Here is a 22,122-nt window from a genome sequence, read left to right as displayed (position 1 = left end):
GTTAGGATGAAACAGGTTTATCTGTGCAAGAATACGTCTGAAGGGGGACTATCCTTTCCTTACTTCCGGGGGTACCTTGTGGCCGCCGGATTGAGGCTTCTGATTCAATGGGAGAAGGACCCGGCCCTCAGGAGGTTGCTTGATTCAGTGGGAAAGAAAGCTGGAAATATTTTTGAGTAATTGGAGACAGGCCTACTGGAGATGGAACCACTGAATAAATGGCCCCTGAGTCTGATGTTGTCCCGTTCATGGCGAGCACTGAGAGAGATGTTAGGTTTTAAAGAAATTTTCAAGTTTACTCCAATTTGGGATAATTATAATTTTAGAGAATTTGGGACAATTCCGGATATAAATTTCTGGAAAAATAGAGGGATTTTTTTTATCTCACAGATTATTATGGATAAACAAATAGTCACTTTTGATAACTTGAAAGAATGGTATCGTATTGAAGAGAAGTATTTATTTAGATATTACCAGATTCAGCACGCATGTAAGCAAATTGATGTAGCACGGATTCAATTGGAATCTCACAGGGTAATTGATTATTTATTAGTAGTTTCACAAAGGAAAAAATCACTTTCACATATTTACCGCTCTATTATGAGCACATTCGGAAAGCAAATTCACTTTAGAGCACAAGCCAAATGGGAAAGAGATCTAGGACCAAAGGATGAATCTCACTGGGATCATTGTTATAGGAGTATTAGCACGGTCTCTCTCAGTGCTGCCCATAGGATGGTTCAATTCAATATAACGCATAGATTGCATTATACGCCTATATCCCTTCAGTCAATGAATTTGAAGGCAAACTCTTTCTGCCTACGTTGCCAACACCCGCAGGCGGCCTTTTTGCATTTAATTTGGGCTTGCCCTGGAATAGCCCAATTTTGGTGGGAGATCTGCTCGGAGATCAGCGGTTCTTATGGACTGGTTGTCCCATTAGAGGTTGAGTACCTGATTTTGGGCAATTTAAGCGATTTGCAGATGTCAAAGGACAAAAGAGCTTTATTGGGGAAATTGCTCTTCTTGTCCCGTCTTCTGATTGCTAGACTGTGGGGGTCTAGCTCTCACCCAACACTGCAAAACTGGCTGGGCTTGGTTGGTAAAATTAAGAAATATGAAAAGGTATGGTATGGCAATGCCAACAACATCGATAAATGGGAACGAACCTGGTTATAGGCTAGGGTAAGTTCTCAGAGTAACAAGTAAGATGGAGATAAAAGGTATATTTTTATTTATTACGTTTTTTTTTTCTCTCCATTTCCCTCCCCCTTCCTCCGACCTCTCTCCACAAGGGTTTCTATAGCATTGCATATTATTATTATTTTTTTTATTATATGTTTGTATGTACTATGTACTTCTTTCCTTTTTGTACTGCTGTAGAACAAAATAAAGATATTAAATAAAATAAAAAGGTTAGTCCGTGTGATTGGTGCAACTTTATAAATCGTTTTTATTAAAAATTAGTTTTACTTGTTGAGATACAGTTGCTCTGTATTCTCTATACACCATAGCTGTATCGTTTGCTAAATCCTGCTCCCGTCAGGTCCACGGGACTGACGTGTTCAGGTACAGCAGGTCCTTTGTGTCTCTGACGCGCAGGATCCACCTGTAATCCATCACGTCTAAGTTCAGAGCAGCTGTATCTCAAAAAGTATAACTAATTAGACTATTTATGAGTTGCACCAATCACATTGATTGAACTTTTTATTAAAAAAATAAATAGAAATGACATTAAAAGGTTTACATAGCCTCTAACCTGTCGTCCCGGTTGTGGGTAGCTCTCTACAAACTGTATGATCGGGCTGGTTGCTTAGTGCCACTTCAGAACAGCTTGTGCCTGGATGTACTGTATGTAAATACAGCAGTTTTTGTAGCCCTTGAGATCAGAGCTTGGGTACAAGGGGTGACACTCCGCTCTCAAGTAGTTTGGTGTCCGGAGTGAAACCTGTTCATGTAAGTGGCTTCTTCATTTGAACTTGGTCGGCAAAATCGGCAGAATATAAGTTTTAGGTCATGAATGCCAGGGCGTCACTGTACACATTTGAGAACCCGGCTTTTACCCTGCGTTTGGTTGCGATTTAAAGGAATTTAAATAGAGTATATAAAAATTCTATGTTAAAATATAAACCTAGTACTTTATGTGATAACTGAAGATGTAACTTTTTTATCTTATTCCACAGGAAACTGTTGAGGACAAGTATGTAGAGCCAGATGCCGACTCGGCATTCGAAGGTGATGCTGCAGAACCCCCTGTTCCTACAGATAGCACCCCACAGCTGCTGAACAGTGCTCTATCTGGCATGTCATCCAGGTACCTATGTCCATGTCTAACTATGGTCCCTTTCACACTGCATTTATGGTCTCCTTTTGACTTGACTTATACCCTGGGAAAAGCTCCCGACAAATAGGCATCTGTCGCAGCATCTATGTAACCTATCTGGCATCCGTCACCCATAAACTCTTATGTCATCTGTTTAACCCCTTAAAGACCAGGGCAATTTGAGTTTTTCCATTTTCATTTTTCCTCCCCGCCTTCCAAAAGCCATAATTTCTTCGTCGACGTAGCCATATGAGGGCTTGTTTTTTGCGGGATAGTATAGTAGTTGTTCATGGCACCAGTTATTGTACCGCATAATATACTGGGAAGCTGAAAAAAAATAATTTGTGGGGTGAAATGGGCAAAAAACAGCCATTACGGCAATTTTTGGGGGGTTTTGTTTTTACGGCGTCCATCAGGCGGTAAAAACGACATATTCACGTTATTCTACAGGCTGATACAATTGCGGCGATACCAAATTTATATGTTTTTGTTTTATGTTTTACCACTTTTTAAAAAAAAACAAATAAAACTATTTGATAAAAAATATATATTTTGTGTCGCCATATTCTGAGAGCCATAACATTTTCTATTTTTAAAGGGGCTTATATTTTGCGGGGCGAGCTGTCGTTTTCACCGATACCATTTTGGGGTACATGCGACTTTTTGATCACTTTTTATTCCATTTTTTTTGGAGAGCTAAGGTGACCAAAAAACAGCAATTTGCAGATTTTATATATATTTTTTTTCATGCAGGAGAAATTTTGTCTTCTTTTTTTTTCATCGTTTGGACTTGGGAAAAATGTATTTTTACGGCGTGAATATAAGAAAAAGCAATTCTCGGCATAGTTTTTCTTGTTAATTTTTTTATCCAGTTCACGTTTCACGTTAAATAACCCGTTAGATTAATTCTTCAGGTTATTACGGTCGTTTAGATACTTAATATGTGTAGGTTTTTTGTTTTTATTTAGTGTAGGGGCACTAAAATATATTTTATGCAAAATAATGACTTTTTTTGGACTTTTTTTTTTAAATCCCATTAAGGGATAACTTTATTTTTTACTTATAATGGATTATCATACTCTCGTATGCGAACACATCATACTGTGTCACTATGAAACAGGCTGCTGTTAGGGCAGCACATAGAGTGCCCTAACAGCAGGCAAACTGAACAGACAGCCCTGGGGTCCTTTGTAGGTCCACAGGGCTGACTGCAGAGGGATTCCCAGGTGTTTGATCACGTCACCGGGTTTCCAGTGACGCGATCAAAGACAGACCGCGGCGATGAAAGGGTTAAACAGCTGGGGTCCGAATGTTTTCCGACCCCAGCTGTATTCAGGGGGCTGCTCTAAGGTCAGGAGCTGTTAGTTACAGCTCCTGCTTAGAGGATGAGCGCTCACACGAGCGCTCATCAGCCTCCTCTACAGCGACGCCAAAAGAAGTCGCTGTAGACTTAGGACATGCGCCGCCTGTCGTCAAAAGACGGTGGGCGGTCATTAAGGAGTTAAAGTAAATTGTATTCTATGCATTTTGATGTATACTCAGGACCTCAAAGAATTTATGTTCACCTGCCCTACTGAATTCTCAAAACCCTGACAGAGCTCGTCTTTATCATTCATGTTAAAGGCTGATTTAATATTATTTTTATATTTCAGATGGAAAAACTGGTGGATTCGGGGTATCTTTAGCTTAACAATGATCACATCCTTTTTTTTCCTCATCTACTTGGGACCCGTTATGCTGCTAATTTTGGTAAATTTGTAAGCTTGTTTCTAATTGAGAAAAAGAGTTTTGTTTTTTTTTCTTTTCCAGAAGCCACACCACGCTTGTCAATTGCGGTGTCTGGTATTTCAGCTCAGTCCCATTCACTTGCATGGGGCTTAGCTGCAATACCATACATGCCCAAGTGTGGCATCTATGTGAACCTAGTTAGGTTGTGTATGGTAGATATAATAGAAGTTTTCCCTTCTTACATAAGAAGAAATGCTGAACTTTGACCTTTGTGTTATCACAGGCTGTATAAGGCTACTTGGTCTTTTTATTATATCTGGAGACTTAATTGCATTATTATTTAGCAGGCAAAGTCCTCATGTGCCCTGTCGTGTTGTCCATGGTTTAGGGATGATCTTTAGATTTCCATTGCATTACTTAAAGGGTTTGTCCACTTTCAGCAAATTAAAGTTAATTTTTGTATAATTAAAAGTTATACAATTTTCCAATATATTTTCTGTATTAATTCTTCACAGTGACGTACACACAGGTGCACGGCTCGTTACAGTATGTGTATTAGAGCTACGTCTTTTAACTCATACCCAGATAGGGAAATAAATGTCGTCTTAGGTAACGCATTCCTTTTGCATTCTTAATAAGCTGTTTCAGTCCGCAGCACTATGGCTCTGGTCACACCATGTTTAGTCTATACTAGTGCTTCTCAAACTATGTGGCAGGCCTCATTGGTGAAGTGCTATCCAGTATATATTGGGCATGACTGTGGAGGCAATTTTTATACAAGTGGAAAATACGCTTATCGCTTCTGCTGACAGGCCTTTCTTACTTTGAATGGCTGACATTTACTCCTTTGTGTTTCAGGTATCTGCGATCCAGGTGAAATGCTTTCATGAAATAATATCCATTGGTCACAGATTCTACAAGTCTTATGAGCTACCATGGTTCAGATCTCTTAGTTGGTAGGTAATAACATATTAGGTTAAATGGTTACGTTTTCATTGAGATTTCTAGAAGAATATATGCATACAAAAAACAGCTAGAAACGCTTCTATATTTTATGTATGTACTGTATGCATTGGTGTTTTTTTTTATTATTTTATGATGGCATAATTTCATTAACACAACACTAAAACTGATAATTTGTTTGTGTCATGAATGTGGACGTAGCCTTCCAATAACACTAAGCGTGCCAGATTTCTACTTGTTCGGTAGCATCTGCTTGATTCCTGAACACGCATGTGCATTTTGAAGAATGGAGCATGCTACAAAGAAGAGTTCAGCGGGCGACCCTGAGAGGAGGTGCTCCATTGCTCATAAATCTCCTCCGTTATGTACTAGATATAAAGCCTGTCACTGTGACCTAAAAAAAAGGGCAGCAGATTTGGCTTGTTTGGGGGCTATTTTGCACGTGTATTTAAATTCACTATTAAATCTCTACTGGGGTATCGCAATGATTCTCTAATTTAAAATGGTATTTCCATCTGAAACATTTATGTCATACCGACAGGATACTCCATATATGTCTGATAGTGAGGAGCCCCACCTCTTGTCGCATCCAGCCCCAGGATAAGGCCTAAAGCACACGATTGTAGTAGTTTTGCGGGCCTCAAAACCACGGATCCGTTGCGGTCCATTTGCCTGCAAAAACACTTTTGTTGAGCATCCGTGTGTCATCAGGATTCACAGAACCGCAACAACAAAAAAAAATTTATGTCACTAGTTTAGTCAAGCCGCAAATCCGGACTGTAAAATGACGTCCTGAGTTTCTGCGGCCCCAGCACGGATCCGTGAAAACCATGGTCGTATGCATGGTGCCATAGAAATGAATGGGCCCGCAATTTATCCCCTAAAATGCGGCTAAATTGTGGACACAAAAGCACGGTCATGTGCATGAGGCCCATATGAAAAGGTTGCTCTGCACGTACATGGCTCTTTCCATTCAAGAGTTGGGTTTACTTTTCCAAAAAGTAAGAAGTGATTTTACCATATCAGGATGAGGAAATCGAACGTCTACCACATTTTCTGCACTTTTTATTCTCGAGCCAAGCAGGGAGTAAGACTTAGTTGTGTATTGGAAGTCTGTATTTCCGCTTTGAAGGCTTGGCATGCTCCTTCAGGTTCTCTCCTTTCACTTAAGATTAAATTAGGCCAGAACACAGTGTGACGTAGACAGAATGTTAACGCACTGCATGAAAATCCTGTTCTTGTTCTGCTCCTAGGCTTGCAAACCTCACATTTGGCACAGGTTGCCCCTGAAAGAAAAGATCACAAAGGACTTTTGCTATCTGAAAAAAATACATGTAAATTAGAGAAATCACTAGATTAGGGGGTATTATCCATATCACTCTTTGCCCCCACAAGAAACTGCTAGGTATTCGTATTACCCTATACCCATGTAAAAAAAACAAAAAAAAAACAGGTTGGACTAGCAAGCTGAATAGTGTCTACTATACTAATAAATAGACTCCTAACATATATTTGTCACAGGCTAGGTAAAGTTTAGCAAACCAACTTCCCCCCATAATTAATCAGATTGACTGCTCCACAGTAAGGGCACGGCCAGACGTGGCGGAATTCCTCCGCAACTGTCCGCATCAATGCCGCACAGAATCTGCGTTGCAGATTCTGCTGCGGATCTGCACAAAATGTGCAGTACATTGATGCGGACTAGCTGCTGCGGACTGCGGGAAAAGTGCTTCCCTTCTCCCTATCAGTGCAGGATAGAGAGAAGGGACAGCACTTTCCCTAGTGAAAGTAAACGATTTTCATACTTACCGGCCGTTGTCTTGGTGACGCGTCCCTCTTTCGGCATCCAGCCCGACCTCCCTGGATGACGCGCCAGTCCATGTGACCGCTGCAGCCTGTGCTTGGCCTGTGATTGGCTGCAGCCGTCACTTACACTGAAACGTCATCCTGGGAGGCCGGACTGGAGACAGACGCAGGGAGTTCTCGGTAAGTATGAACTTATATGTTTTTTTACAGATACATGTATATTGGGATCGGTAGTCACTGTCCCGGGTGCAGAAACAGTTACTGCCGATCGCTTAACTCTTTCAGCACCCTGGACAGTGACTATTTACAGACGTCTCCTAGCAACGCTCCCGTCATTACGGGAGCCCCATTGACTTCCTCAGTCTGGCTGTAGACCTAGAAATACATAGGTCCAGCCAGAATGAAGAAATGTCATGGTAGTAAAACCAATACGCTCCGCAGCACACATAAGATCTGCGGACTTCATTGCGGAATTTTGACTCTCCATTGAAGTCAATGGAGAAATTCCGCCATGAGTCCGCCACTGCTCCGCAACAGACAGAGCATGCTGCGGACACCAAATTCCGCTCCGCAGCCTATGCTCCGCAGCGGAATTTTACGCCTCGTCTAAACGAACACTGCTAAATTAAAGTGTAAGTCAATGGACAAACGGCACCGCTGCGGATTAACGCTGCGGAGTGTCCGCAGCGGAATTTAAGTGAAATTCCGCCACGTGTGAACCCGCCCTAATAATACCATACCGAAGAAAAGGTAGAGCTGGTAGTCATATTATATAAGAATAAATCAATTTTATTAAACAAGATAACATACAATTAAAAACACATAGTTGTGAAGACTCTAGTACTAACACTGTGGTACAAAATGAAGCACGGAAAAAAGACTGAATGAACAGGTATAATGGTATTGGGTGCCAAATAGATATATTACCCACCTAGATACTACAATGTAACATTCCAAAAGTGGATTGTGTAATAGTAACCCGCAGTGTCCTTTTAATCTCACAAATTCGCAGGCAAATGCCAAGTCAACGAAGGATCACAGAGGGAAACAAGTGGTATCTTAGTAGTGAGCGGTATCTAAAAGCAATCTTACCCATTTATGAAAGGTGTCTAAGTGCGTCCGTGCTAGATCGGTACATCATGTACCCCCTGAGGAAGCAACCGTTACTGCGAAACGCGCGTTGGGGTTCCCTGTGGCCGATCTAGCACGGACGCACTTAGACACCTTTCATAAATGGGTAAGATTGCTTTTGGATACCGCTCACTACTAAGATACCACTTGTTTCCCTCTGTGATCCTTCGTTGACTTGGCATTTGCCTGCGAATTTGTGAGATTAAAAGGACACTGCGGGTTACTATTACACAATCCACTTTTGGAATGTTACATTGTAGTATCTAGGTGGGTAATATATCTATTTGGCACCCAATACCATTATACCTGTTCATTCAGTCTTTTTTCCATGCTTCATTTTGTACCACAGTGTTAGTACTAGAGTCTTCACAACTATGTGTTTTTAATTGTATGTTATCTTGTTTAATAAAATAGATTTATTCTTATATAATATGACTACCAGCTCTACCTTTTCTTCGGTATGGTAGTGTCTACTATACTGTAGCTCCCTATAAAAGAATAATGTATTTGGTCGTTGAGGGGAGTTTGTCAGGTAGAATTTGGGATACCGGAATAGCTGATATACCATAATATAGGATTACCATGATATGGTAGCTGATGAAAGCACAGGCCGGTTACACACCAAACCACTGAGACCCATTCCCAGGCAGAAGAGCGCCCTATACGGCAGATAATGCCTCAAATAGCCAGAGTAACGGCTGCAGTGGAGGGAGTAGGCTCTTCCTCAAACATTAGGTGGTGCACCGAAGCAGGTTGAATGAGTATTCGGCAGGATAACGGGTAAGGAGTCTCGGGAGCTCAGGCCTGCACATCCGCTCAGCCCGACATCCAGCTACGCCCCACTGTTTGAAGAAAAAAAAGTATGGTCTACGCATGGTTTAAAGCGGATCTGTCATCAGAATATGTTACTCTTTTTAAGGGCAGCATATTATAATGAAAGGTCTGCTGGGCTATTATACCAAACACCACAAAAAATATTGGGCCGTTTGTGTAAAAATACAGCAGACTCATATTTATGAGTCCCACCTCCTCACCGATGATTAACGGCTGTTCTGTATACAAGCAGATCCATCAACTACTGTCATTCAGGGGAGTGGGGCAGAGGGAGCATTACCATAGTCTGCAGAATTCTTTCTTAGCAGCTATTCTCCTCTTCTTTCTCTCTGCTGTATGTGTGAGAAATCATAGCAGCTAGTCTCCTCCTCTGGAACTGAGCTGCAAGAAAACTGACAATTAGAAATAGAGCCTGCAGAAATTAGAAAAGTGCTAAAGATGCAGGTATACGTCATATAATGGTCAGATATAGTGTTATTCCTCATGTAGATGCACATGACCGCTTATTCTGCAATGTTTTAGTACACATTAATTTTAACATCATTCGTTTAATGTCCAGAGAAGATAAAATATGTGTATCTTTATTTTTTTTAGAAAATGTTGGAGCTATTTTTTTTTTTCTAAAACTTCCCAGGAATGGAGGGGGAGGGGTCATATTAGAGGCACAGAGATCCCTCGTGTAATGTCTATATAGATAGAGCATCAGGGTGTGTGTGCGCCTTTAGGGTATGTGCACACGATAACTGCAATTACGTCTGAAATTACGGAGCTTTTTTCAGGAGAAAACAGCTCCTGAATTTCAGACGTAATTGCTCGTACTCGCGTTTTGCGGGGCGTCCATTACGGACGTAATTTGGAGCTGTTCTTCATTGGAGTCAATGAAAAACGGCTCCAATTTCGTCCCAAGAAGTGTCCTGCACTTCTTTTGACAAGGCTGTAATTTTATGCGCCGTCTTTTGACAGTACATCGCAAAGCCCATTGAAAGTAATGGGCAGTTGTTTGCCGACGTATTGGAGCCGTTTTTTCAGACGTAATTCGAGGCGTAAAACGCCTCCATTACGGCTGAAAATAAGTCGTGTGAACCCAGCCTTATAGCGGCTGAAATGACTGGGAGTCAATTGACAGAGAAATGTTATTAATCCATTAGAGTCTCCAGGAAGTAATGTAGTGTAGCCCCCTCCCACATAGAATAGGGAGTGACAGGGAATATGTATGCAAAGTCTTATGTGCGTATAATAGAGTATTGTGTTTTCCTGCCTTATCTGGGCATCTAGCAGTACAATAGAGCTCTCATTATATTCCCGACTCTCTAACGAGACTGAGATGATTCTGCTCTTTCAATCCCAGTCTATACGGCAAAGCTGACAAGTGGACTTCAGAACATAGAAAGTGTCAACCTATTATGACTGCTCTTGAGGCCAGTGTGAGAACTGGAATATTTAAAGTTTTTATTTTATGAGAATAGTCACAATAAAAAAACAAACCGCTACATATATGTTATAAAAATATGTTTATAATAATAACAACTTGATTGAATATTATGCAATTTTCTGAACAAGAACAGTACGTTTCCTTTTAAAAAGAGTACTAGACATGCAGGGCAGCATATGGCTTATAAAACTAGCAGCTGATATCCAGTACAGATACATATATGTAAATGTTGTCCGAACTGAGAGAATCTGAGATATACAAGACATAGCACTGACCATACGGGCAGACAGTTTTTTTTGAACTCCTTGGCAGTAATCTCATTGAAGAACACCCTGTACCCAGCCTGACTGCTGATAACGTGTATAAAAGATAGCATTCAGCTGCACTGCAAGTGAAGATATGACAGACTTTGAGTTTTGTATCATGTTAACCACTTTCTTGTGTAAATACCATATTTTTTTCTGTATAGATATCATGCCACTATAATCACTAAACGTGACTCACCGTGTATGTTCAGCGTATTTGTCAGGAAAGCTTTTGGCAGCCATTGGGGGGTATATGTCGGGCCACTTTTTTTTTAATTTTTTTTACACTATATACAATAGTGTTGTAGACTATGCTATTACATACAGAAGTATCCAAGGTATACGTCAGGAAATGCTCCCGACGTATACCTCCGACGTACACTGCAGTGGGAATAGACCCTTAAATTAAACATCTGTCAGATTCTAAAGTCTTACTCTCGTTTTTTTCAGGTACTTCCTTCTGTGTGTTAACTACTTTTTCTATGGGGAGACTCTGGCAGACTATTTTGCTACATTTGTACAAAGGGAAGAATCTCTCCAATTCCTCATTCGCTATCATCGCTTTATATCGTTTGCACTTTATGTCATAGGTGAGTTGCCATAGTATACTATCTTACTACTTTGTATACAGTCATTCATTTTCACTTAGGTGCAGATTGTTCTTTGTTGATTCTTAGTAGGAAAGCAAATGAATTCTAAAGTTGTCTCGGGCTGTTTACACTGAAGCCAATTTATTTGGAGACGGTGTTTCTGTCCCTACATAAAAAAAGGAGGGATTATCACAGCATCGGAGATCAGTGCAAAATAACGGGTGCAAGCCTCAAAGGAACCTGATCCCACAAATGGTATCCACAAAGAAGAGAGAGACGAGGCAGCACTTCCAAAATAAATGGGAATTTTATTCACCAACCAGTGCTGCCTCGTCTCTCTCTTCTCTGTCACTACAGTTGGTCAGCTTGACCTAAATCTGTAGTATGTTGCCATGCTTGTCTGCCATTCAGTATAATTTAAATAGTCTTGCAGCACATTATATAATGCCTTCGGGAAAGTCTAACATGCTTTTGTTATGTTGAGACCTTGCGCTAAAATAAAAAATAATTAACGTTTTTTCACCATCATTTTGCACTCAATACCCTATAATGACAGTGAAAACAGAATTTTAGAAATTTGTGCAAATTTATAAAAAAAAGTTAGAAAATTCTAATTTTGCATGGACAGAAGTGTTCAGACCCTTTGCTATGACGCTTGAAATTTAGCTCTGGGGGCCTCCCATTTCTCTAGATCATCTTTGAAATGTTTCTACACCTTGATTGGAGGCTACCTGTGGTAAATTAACTCGATTGGACATGATTCGAAAATACACACCCCTGTCTATATAAGGTCTGACAGCTGACAATGCATATCAGAGCAAAAACCAAGCCATGAAGAGGAAATAACTGCCTGTAGTGCTCAGAGACAGGATTGTGTGGAGGCACAGATCTGGAAAAGGGTAAAAAAAAAATGTCTGCTACACTGAAAGTTTCCAAGAGCACAGTGGCCTCAATTCTTAAATGAAAGAAGTTTGGTACAACCAGGATTTTACCTAGAGCTGGCCGCCACACTAAACTAAGTAATCGGGGCAGAAGGGCCTTGGTAAGAGAGGTGACCAAGAACCCAAGGGGTTTACCTCCCAACAAGACATTGACCCTAAGCACACAGCTAAGACAACACAGGAGTGACTTATGGACAACTCTGTGGATGTTCTTGAGTGGCCCAGCCAGAGCCCCGACTTTAACCCAATCGAATATCTCTGGAGAGAGCTGAAAATGGCTGTCCACCGACGGTCCCCATCCAACCTGACAGAGCTTGAAAGGATCTGCAGAGAAAAATGGCAGAAAATCCCTAAATGCAGTTGTGCAAACCTTATGGCATCATACCCAAGAAGACCGGAGGCTGTTACCGCTGCCAAAGGTGCTTCAACTAAATACTGAGTAAAGGGTCTAAACACTTATGTCAATGCAATATTTTAGTATTTATTTTTTAATAAATTAGAAAAGATTACTAACATTCTGTTTTCTTTGTCATTATGGGGTAATGAGTGCAGAATGATGGAGGAAAAACTTTTTTTTTTTTTTATTATCTTAGCACAAGGCCTCAACATAACAAAATATGAAATAATTGAAAGGGTCTAAAGACTTTCCGAATGCATTGTACATATATTGTGCTTTGTGTTGTTCTTTACATGGGACTGCAGGTAAATTTACAGACTTTTCCTAATTCAGAGTCCTCCTCAAACACACAGCACGGAATAGTTAGTGACCGATTTATTCACGTGCTACTAGTGGATATTAAAATCCGAAATGCGGACATCTATAAAGGTTTTTTTTCCTTAATTCCCTCCTGATTAAACGGAATGTGTAATGTATTTAATTTTAGCATCATTTAAGGGGTTGTCTCCTTTTTTAATTTTGTTTTTATTAATGTATTTCTAGAATAAGAAATCATACTGATTTCTAATTATACATATTTAAAATTCGGTACACATACCTTTCTTATATCAGTGTGGCTGCCTTTGTTTAAGAAAAAAACAAAACACGACTGACGATATGTTTAGTCATCTACAGTTAGTTTGTGGATTCATTACACAGGACTAATCCGTGGGCTATACCATTCTACTGTGACAGGGGCCTCATGCACTATAAGAAATGTATGTGAGCAGAATTTCTAATACATGTATATTAGAAAACTGATCTCCTATTCTACAAATAAGTAAAAAATAAATACAAATTGTACAACTACTTTTAATTAAATTTCAGTCAGTAGAAGAATTTTAAATTTTTTTTTTTTATAAATGTTGTAGATGAGATATATATAGATATAGATATAGATATAGATATATATATATATATATATATATATATATATATATATATATATATATATATATATTATTATTTTATTTTTTTATTTTTATTTTTTTAAATAACCTCCCTGGGTTTGGCCATGGACACACACTTCCTCCCTGTGTTTCCTATATAGACAGTACTGCAGGGTGTGTATGCTTTATGGCAGTTTCAATCAATGGGAGTTAATTGACAGAGAAATGTCATAGATTATTAGTCTCCAGGAAGTGACAGAATACAGCCCCTCCTCCGGAGACTAAGGAATGACAGGGATGCTGTGTACAGATCCCTATCTGTGTATACAGTTTTCCTATACTCCCTTATCTAGACCTCCAGCAGTACAAAAGAGCTGCCATTAAATCCCACGCACTCTAATGATAATGACTCATTCTGTCCCAGTCTATACAGCAAAACTGAGCTGCAGAAAACAGGAAGTGTCAGCCTACTGTGTGTGCTCAAGTGTCTAGTTTGAAAACTGGAATATTAAAAAAAACAATATGTATAGTCACAAAAAAAATAATAAAGTTTATAAATAAATCTAATTAAAATATCTAATTTTCTGGTGCTACATCCCCATAAAATTTGCTCCTGAAGAAATAACAGAGATTACCATTTTCATAATTGCAAATGTCCCTAGCTATTCCAGATCACTGCGTAAAAAGACTGATTTAATGTTCAGGTGTCTAGAACAGCTGGGGTTCAACTCTGGTGTGAACTGTAATGACGGCCACATCAGCTATCACTCAGCTTTTCTAGAAACCGATGTAGATCGGGAACGGCTGAATAGAACAACATAAGGACCAATATGTAATGGGGAAGGTTTTATTTTAGAAAAATGCTCTTTAAGGTGGTATAGACAATGTTTTAAGGGGTTGTCTGGTTTATAAAACCCATTATCAGATATTATTATTGGACATACCAAGTTAATATAGTACCCTCATCTATTAGCCAGAGCCAAGAACGGCTACAAAGCGTCTCTCACTCTGGAGGACCCAGCACATGTATTACATGGACAGGCCACTGATTTCAATAGGAAATGTGTAATGCTTTATTTTGCCTGTGGTGGTGCTGCAGGGACAGTCAATACTTGCTACCTGGTTCCACCACAAATTACAGTTTACGGTTGGGGATCTTTCTAAAGGAAAGTGATTATCCAAAACGGACAACCCCTTTAACATCCATCCTTAACTGAACAGCTGATATATTACTTGGAGACATTTTCATGCCAAGAAGAAAAGGATTGTGCCTGTGCCAGTGGTGTAATCATTTGGCAGTGGCATTCCAGCCATGTGTCCACTTTAAACACTCCTCTTCTTGGGTGTTTGCTCTTACTGGATACACGTAGGACATTAAGCCATTTGACTGTTTTTTTTTCTTTTTCTGTCGTACAGGTTTCTGCATGTTTGTATTGAGCCTAGTGAAGAAGCACTACCGTCTGCAGTTTTACATGGTTTGTATGAATTCCCCTCCGTGAATGCAGACTGCTATTTTTGTCTAATGATAGCCCTTACTGAGACTCTGACTAATCTACGTGCACATGTCGGCTATTCTCCATTTAATCCAGTGCTATATGCAAAGATTTATGCTGCTAAGATTTTGAATAAGTAACCAAGCGCTTTTGAGCTCACTTTTATCCAAAACCTGAAAGCTAAGGTTTTACTGCAGCTAAGATCAATATTCGCCTGCCACCCCCGAGACATGGTCACTGGAGTCCAGAAAGCAGAGATCTGCTGCTGTATGCGGGATTCTCTGACTGGATTAGCGGGCACTGTGCCCGCCTGTGACCTGCAGGCAAAAACTGAATATCACACCATTGGATTTCTTTACCTGAGTGGCTTCAGGGGACTTGAGATTTTTTATCAACCCTGCAGAACCACTATTTTGTTACTCGGCTAAAGAAATGTACCGTTGAGTCCCGCTATATCCGTTCTACAGGTAGATGGCCCCCTTAGGCTATGTTCACACGGAGTATTTTGGGGGAGGAATATCTGCCTCAAAGCTCCAAACGGAATTTTGAGGCAGATATTCCTCCCCCAAAATACTCCGTGTGAATAGCAATGATCGCGCCGTTTTTCGCCCGCGGCCATTGAGCGCCGCGGGCAGAAAACACGCTTTCTCCTGCCTCCCATTGAAGTCAATGGGAGGTCGGAGGCGGAAGCGCCCGAAGATAGGGCATGTCGCTTCTTTTTCCCGCGAGGCAGTTTTACTGCTCGCGGGAAAAAGACGCCGACGCCTCCCATTGAAATCAATGGGAGGCGTTCTCGGGGAGTTTCTGCCGAGTTTTGCGACGCGGTTTCCGCGTCAATAAACTCGGCAAAAGACCCCGTGTGAACATAGCCTTAGGGTATCTTCACGTGGAGTTTTTTGCAGGCAGAAAATTCTGCCTGGGAAAACCAGCTCCTGTTTTATTGAAGTGGTTTTGCACCACAGGCGTTTTTTGCAGCGATTTTTAGATGCCGTAAACACATTTTTTTTAAGGCTCTCAAATTAATTTCTATATAAGTTATGGAAACAGCCGAGCCAGTTTTGTTGTAACCATTACCATACACTATAGTAGTCTGCACAAACCTCTAGAGCCACCAGCAATAAATACCATAGACTGTGCTAGTTTTGCCATGAATTACCAGACACTGTTTAGCGATTTATAGTTGTGCTGATTTAACCGCTACGATTTTTTTTTTTTCTCCAATGGCTTTATTTTAATAACATTTTTATACAAATACTCTAGTTGCTGTTAGGGGTACAGTGTGTAAAAATGGTAATAAATAATTACACTTTTTACAATTCTTTTTAGCATTTTACTTTTGACCAAACTTTTGAGTGAACTGAGAAATGAGTTGTCTTCTATTGTTTCTTTTTTATATGTACATAATATATATAGTTTCAGGTTTAGTTAGAAGGGTGTCATTTGATTTTGGTTCAATCCTCATTTACCATTAGATGTGCTTCTTACTTGTAACACCAAATGTTTATGTGCATCCAGTGGCCGGATTCTTTTGGCTCCCGTGGCTGGGTGTTTGTGTGGATTGGAAGTCTTTAGGAGACTTCTAGTGTCCGTTTTGCCCTAACATGGGCAGGCATATTTTCACCAGCAGAAAGTGATCCCTTGTCATGTGCAGACTGAATTCCACTCTTTATAGAGACAGAGTTGTGCTTTGCACTCTGGAGAGAAAATTCTAGGCATTGGCAAATGTTGGGGTTAAGCTTCAGCTGCTTTCCACACTGTTCCAAACAGAGGGCTGCGTGCTCCACTACAACACAAGTGGACTAGTTTTGTATAATGTGTATGGGCACCTTAACTATAGATTGCTGTCTGTGAATAAGGAGACTACCTATACATAGTAGCAGTTACAATGACAATGCGTTGCTTGCTATCTTTAACCCCTTCACGACAGCCATACGGCTATATACGTTCGAACTGCTAATGCCCCGTGCAGTTGTCACGTATTAAACGTTGACAGCCTTGAACAGGGTTTAATGTTTGTAATGCTGCTTCAGTGTAAGTAGCGCTGCACTTTCATTTCTGCTGGGGAATTAAGATACACGGGATACACCCCACCCCGGTAGATAGTGCCACACACAACCCCCCCCCCCCCCCTGTATTTAGTGCCACCTAATCTCCCTCTAGCAGCGGAATTTCCGGTGAGAGCGCTCTGGCCCGGGATTCCGCTCCTAGAGGGAGTCCCTGACGCCTCTGTCCATATATGGATATTGATGCCAGGGGCTCCCTCTAGGAGCGGAGTCCCCGGCCAGAGTATTGCCGACGCTTTGGCTGAGAATTCCACTCCTGGAGGGAGCTCCTGAAGTCCCTGTCCATATATGGACAGAGACGTCAGGGGCTCCCTCTAGGATCAGAATCCCCTGCCAGAGCGCTCTGACCGGGGATTCCGCTCCTAGAGGAAGCTTAGTTAGCGCTATCTATAGGGGGGATGGTGCCATCTATAAGGGGGGCTGGTGCCATCTATAGGGGGGATGGTGCCATCTATAGGGGTGGCGCTATCTGCAGGGGGTGGCACTATATGGGCACTAACAGGGGACACTGGCACTATCTATATAGGCACTATGTGTGGCACTGTGGTCACTATCTACAGTGGGAACTGTGGCGCTTTACATTGGGCACTGTCTACAGGGGCATTGCAGCACTATGTACATGGGCATTGTGATGTTTACAGGGGGTTAGGACAAAAAACCCTAACTAATAAAAAAAAAATGGATGAATTTTAATGGCCATGAAACTGATGGCAAATGACGGTTAAAAACGGTCAAAGCGGTTGCAAAGATATTATCGTTTAAAGAAGTGCAAATCATCAATGGAAAATTTGACCTGGACACAGGGGTAACAATGACCCTTGGTCATAAAAGGTTAACTAATCACCTTTTTACATCTTGTTTGAACCCGAAGTTTTATGTATATGCTGGGAAAAGCTTCTGGCATATATGAGCTTTTTTTATTTTTATTTTTATTTTCTGCCTGGCTATGGTTTACACCCAAAAAAAGTATACCCCATGGTAGGGATGCATAGAAATTTCGATATCATTTCGATGCTGTACGGGGGCAAATGGTTAAATACTGTCAATTTTATGTATTTCAATACTAAGCTGTGTGTGGCTGCACAGCTTAGTGCTGAAATAAATAAAGAGAACATGGCGCGCGCGGTGTAAAGCGCCCGTGATCGTCTCTTCTTACAGTGACCCTTTCCTTCCCCTTTCTCACATTCTCAGATTATCATTGGTGGCAGTAGAAAAAGGAAGGCGGAGCGTTCCTCCCTCCTACTGTGATGCCCCGCTCGTCATTAGTGCCAGTAGGAGGGAGGAATGCTCCTCCTTCCTTTCTCTACTGCCACCAATGATAATCTGAGAATGTGAGAAATGGGCTGTGAGGGGACTGTTACGAGCGGCACAGGTTTCCTGATGACGTGCCTGTATCGCTCGCGCTGCAGTGTAGTGACAGATCGGCCCCAGGCAGGTATTACAGCAGAGCACAAGCTTGAAATAAAGGCAGCCAGCATTGAGGAACATTGGGATTAATGTGACCCACATTAACCCCAATGTTGCCATTATGTGAGGATAATGATGAAGTCACTTATCATGTGAGGCACATGATGTTATGAATTTAGTACCTCCATGTGCCTCACATTAATAGTAATTAACCCCATCATGTACCTCACATTAACCCAATGTTGCCCATTACAACTTTGAGTGAGGTACTTGATGGGATCACTTACTATAATGATTATAATGGGCACCATTGGGTTAATGTGTGAGGGAAATTATGTGGTTAATTCACAAGGCTGTGTTCAGCGCGTGAGATACAGACCGTATGTCGCCCGCTTTTCCTGGATCCAACATAGTTCAGAAAGCCGGGCTCCTAGCATCATAGTCATCCATGCTGCTGTGAGTCACTGTCTCCCCGCCGGAATACTGTCCTTTAGTGTAATCATGTTTTCAGTACGGATTATTGCTCCTTGTGAAAGGAGGAATCCGATGCTTATCGAAAAGATGTCTCATTGATTGGTGCTCCTTTTCGGGGCCCATATCGTGCATGTAAAAGGACTTTTAAATGGTTACCTGGTAGATTACAGAGAAAATTGGCAACCAGGAGTGTGGGGTGGAGCAGTGTTGGGATCAAAACACGAGCAATTGTCTCATATCTTGAATTGTATTTAGTTTACCGAATGTCATGTTAACAGAATGTAAAAGCTTGTTACGCTATACTGTGCAATGCATGTGAAAAGATGTTCTAAACAAAAAGCAAATAAGCTAAAAACAAATGAACAACTGTTAGGCCCCATGCACACGAACGTGTTTTTGCGGCGGCAATTCACCCGCAAATCTGCGGGTGAATTGCGGTCCCATCCCTCTATGGGCCCATGCACACGACCGGGGTTTCCACGGTTCATGCATTGCCCAGGGGCCTGGACCGCAAAAAGATAGGACATGTCTTATTACGGCCGTGTTTTGCCGTCCAGGCTCACAGAAATGAATGCACGCGGCCATGTGCACGGCCGTGCACACCACTACGGTCTTGTGCATGAGGCCTTAAAAAGGTGGGGAAGAACGAAAATGCTAATGTAAAAAAATGAATCCAGACTTGTGTAAAGTGCAACATGGCGTGATGCGTATGAATAGTGTGTTTGAATGCGTGTATGTCTCACCGTTGTTCCCTGTTTGCCCCATTTACCGATATTAATGAAGATTCACCTTTCTGCTGTATCTTCATCGGATTGTCGGATAACATTGTCTCATGTGTAGCTCACCAGATAAAAGACCATGGGAGGAAATAGTGGGTACATCCTGCAGCGACTTCAGATTAACAATTATGTGTGTCAGTGGCTATATGTTTTTCTTTTTTATATTTCGCTTTCTTAAAGTAATATCCTAGTTTCAGCAAATAAAGCTTATTCGTTGTATAATTAAAAGTTATACAAATTTCCCAAATACTTTCTGTATAAATCCCTCCCAGTTTTCAAGATCTGTTTGCAGTCATTCAATGGGAACCTTCATTTTTACATCTAGTGGGCAAAAAAAATGGCCACACAGGTGCACGGCTCGTTTCAAGACATCGCTTCGGATAGCTGTTCTGTAACAAGCTGTGCACCTGTGTGTCCATCACGTGACCAGGACTCCTTTTTATGGTTTATTTGTTTTACCATCTTTTTTTTTACATGTCCTCCTATAATTGACATCATTCCATGTAAATTGTCCGGTCCAGTGTGTGTCGATTTGTCAGTCTCTATAAAGAAATGTCCTTGCTTTTTGCATAGTTTTGTCCTATTTACTGATTGTTGTGTTGTCTCCCCTATTAACAGTTTGGATGGACTCATGTCACTTTGCTGATCACTGTCACACAGTCTCATCTTATCATCCAAAATCTTTTTGAAGGGATTATCTGGTAAGGTCTGACATCTGTGTGAGTTCCATATTTAACATGTAAAAGACACCTAGAACCAAGGTACCGAGCGGAGAGAGTGCCATGTAGTTGAATCTCAGTCAGCCTGATATGTACACTGTCTTACAATGTATAGAACTGTCCCATCTCCATGATGACACCGCTATAAGATCTGTCAGCGTAGGGCAACAGGTAGGTTCTAAGGAGACGTTATTCCATGTTGTAGCTATTTGCAGTACTCTAAAACAACAAATGCAAGCACAAAATTGCTTATTGCTGAGAACCGGATATTTATACTACATTCTGCAATAACAGCTGTTCTGCTAAAGTAGGGCAAATAGACATCTAACTTTATAGAGTTTATATTTGACTTTTTAGAACTGTAAGAATCTAGAAAAGATTAATTTTTCATACAGTAAAATGCTGATAATCCAGCATTGGAGGGAACACCAAGTGGCTGATATCGAAAATGCAAAATGATCAGTTATATATTAGTGTGTGTGTGTTGTTGTTTTTTGTGTGTATGGGCATATTGTGACATCACGATAGAGCACAGCCTAGAATTATACAAACATACTATAGTGACATCATCACAACAGAGCAAAACCTAGAATTATACAAACATACTATAGTGACATCATCACAACAGAGCAAAACCTAGAATTCTACAAACATACTATAGCGACATCATCACAACAGAGCAAAACCTAGAATTATACAAACATACTATAGTGACATCATCACAACAGAGCAAAACCTAGAATTATACAAACATACTATAGTGACATCATCACAACAGAGCAAAACCTAGAATTATACAAACATACTATAGAGACATCATCACAACAGAGCAAAACCTAGAATTATACAAACATACTATAGCGACATCATCACAACAGAGCAAAACCTAGAATTATACAAACATACTATAGTGACATCATCACAACAGAGCAAAACCTAGAATTATACAAACATACTATAGCGACATCATCACAACAGAGCAAAACCTAGAATTATACAAACATACTATAGCGACATCATCACAACAGAGCAAAACCTAGAATTATACAAACATACTATAGTGACATCATCACAACAGAGCAAAACCTAGAATTATACAAACCTACTATAGTGACATCATCACAACAAAACCTAGAGAAACATGCATGCTATTGTGACATAATCACAAAAAAGCACATTCTAGAAATACACTACACTTATACACCTTGTTATATCATTGTTTTTTATCAATTCATAAGTACAAACACTCTATTCCAGGGGTGCACACAGACTGCAGAGGACACCTGTGAAAGTCTATGGGCCCCTTGCTCTGGAATAGCTCCTCAAAGATCAACACCCTTATTTCTCTCTATGAAACCACCAGTAATTAATTTATTATCCTAATCCCTTACATACAAACTAATAGACAGTATAGATCTACTTTGAAGGTGGCAGTGGGCCCCCATTACCTTCTGGGCCCCTGTGCAACTTCACAGGTTGCAGATATGGTATGTCTCCCCCTGATTTTTCTATAATCACAATAGAGTGTAGAATATAAATAAGACAGTACGGTGACATCATCACAATGGAATACAACCTACACACTATAGTGACATCGCCACAACCGGGGGCGGTCTGTAAATACCCGCACGATATTGTGATATTATCATGGTGAAGGGCAACCTTTGAATACACATGTAGGTACACTATCGTGACCGTATCACAAAGGTGCGAAGCCTTTCAATACACATATGCACACTGTGGTGCATAATATAAATGCAGGGGATCTGCAACTATTGCGTTTCTGAAGGAGTGAAGAGCTAGAATAT

At 40.7% G+C, this 22,122-nt stretch overlaps 1 protein-coding gene across 1 annotated transcript in view; it reads left to right on the top strand.

The window, feature by feature from the left end:
* The window catches only part of CDS1 (CDP-diacylglycerol synthase 1), a 71,765-nt gene that overhangs the window by 35,954 nt on the left and 13,689 nt on the right, over positions 1–22,122 (top strand). The window contains exons 2-7 of the mRNA XM_075861109.1: positions 2,184–2,314; positions 3,976–4,072; positions 4,910–5,007; positions 10,973–11,112; positions 14,796–14,854; positions 20,214–20,296. Of these exons, the coding sequence (XP_075717224.1) occupies positions 2,184–2,314; positions 3,976–4,072; positions 4,910–5,007; positions 10,973–11,112; positions 14,796–14,854; positions 20,214–20,296 (608 nt within the window). The remainder of the gene's footprint in view (positions 1–2,183; positions 2,315–3,975; positions 4,073–4,909; positions 5,008–10,972; positions 11,113–14,795; positions 14,855–20,213; positions 20,297–22,122) is intronic.

This window comes from Rhinoderma darwinii, chromosome 1, assembly GCF_050947455.1.
Source record: "Rhinoderma darwinii isolate aRhiDar2 chromosome 1, aRhiDar2.hap1, whole genome shotgun sequence".
Taxonomy (NCBI): Eukaryota; Metazoa; Chordata; class Amphibia; order Anura; family Rhinodermatidae; genus Rhinoderma; species Rhinoderma darwinii.
Note: the sequence above shows the minus strand (reverse complement) of the source record. Positions and strands in the feature narration are given on the sequence as shown.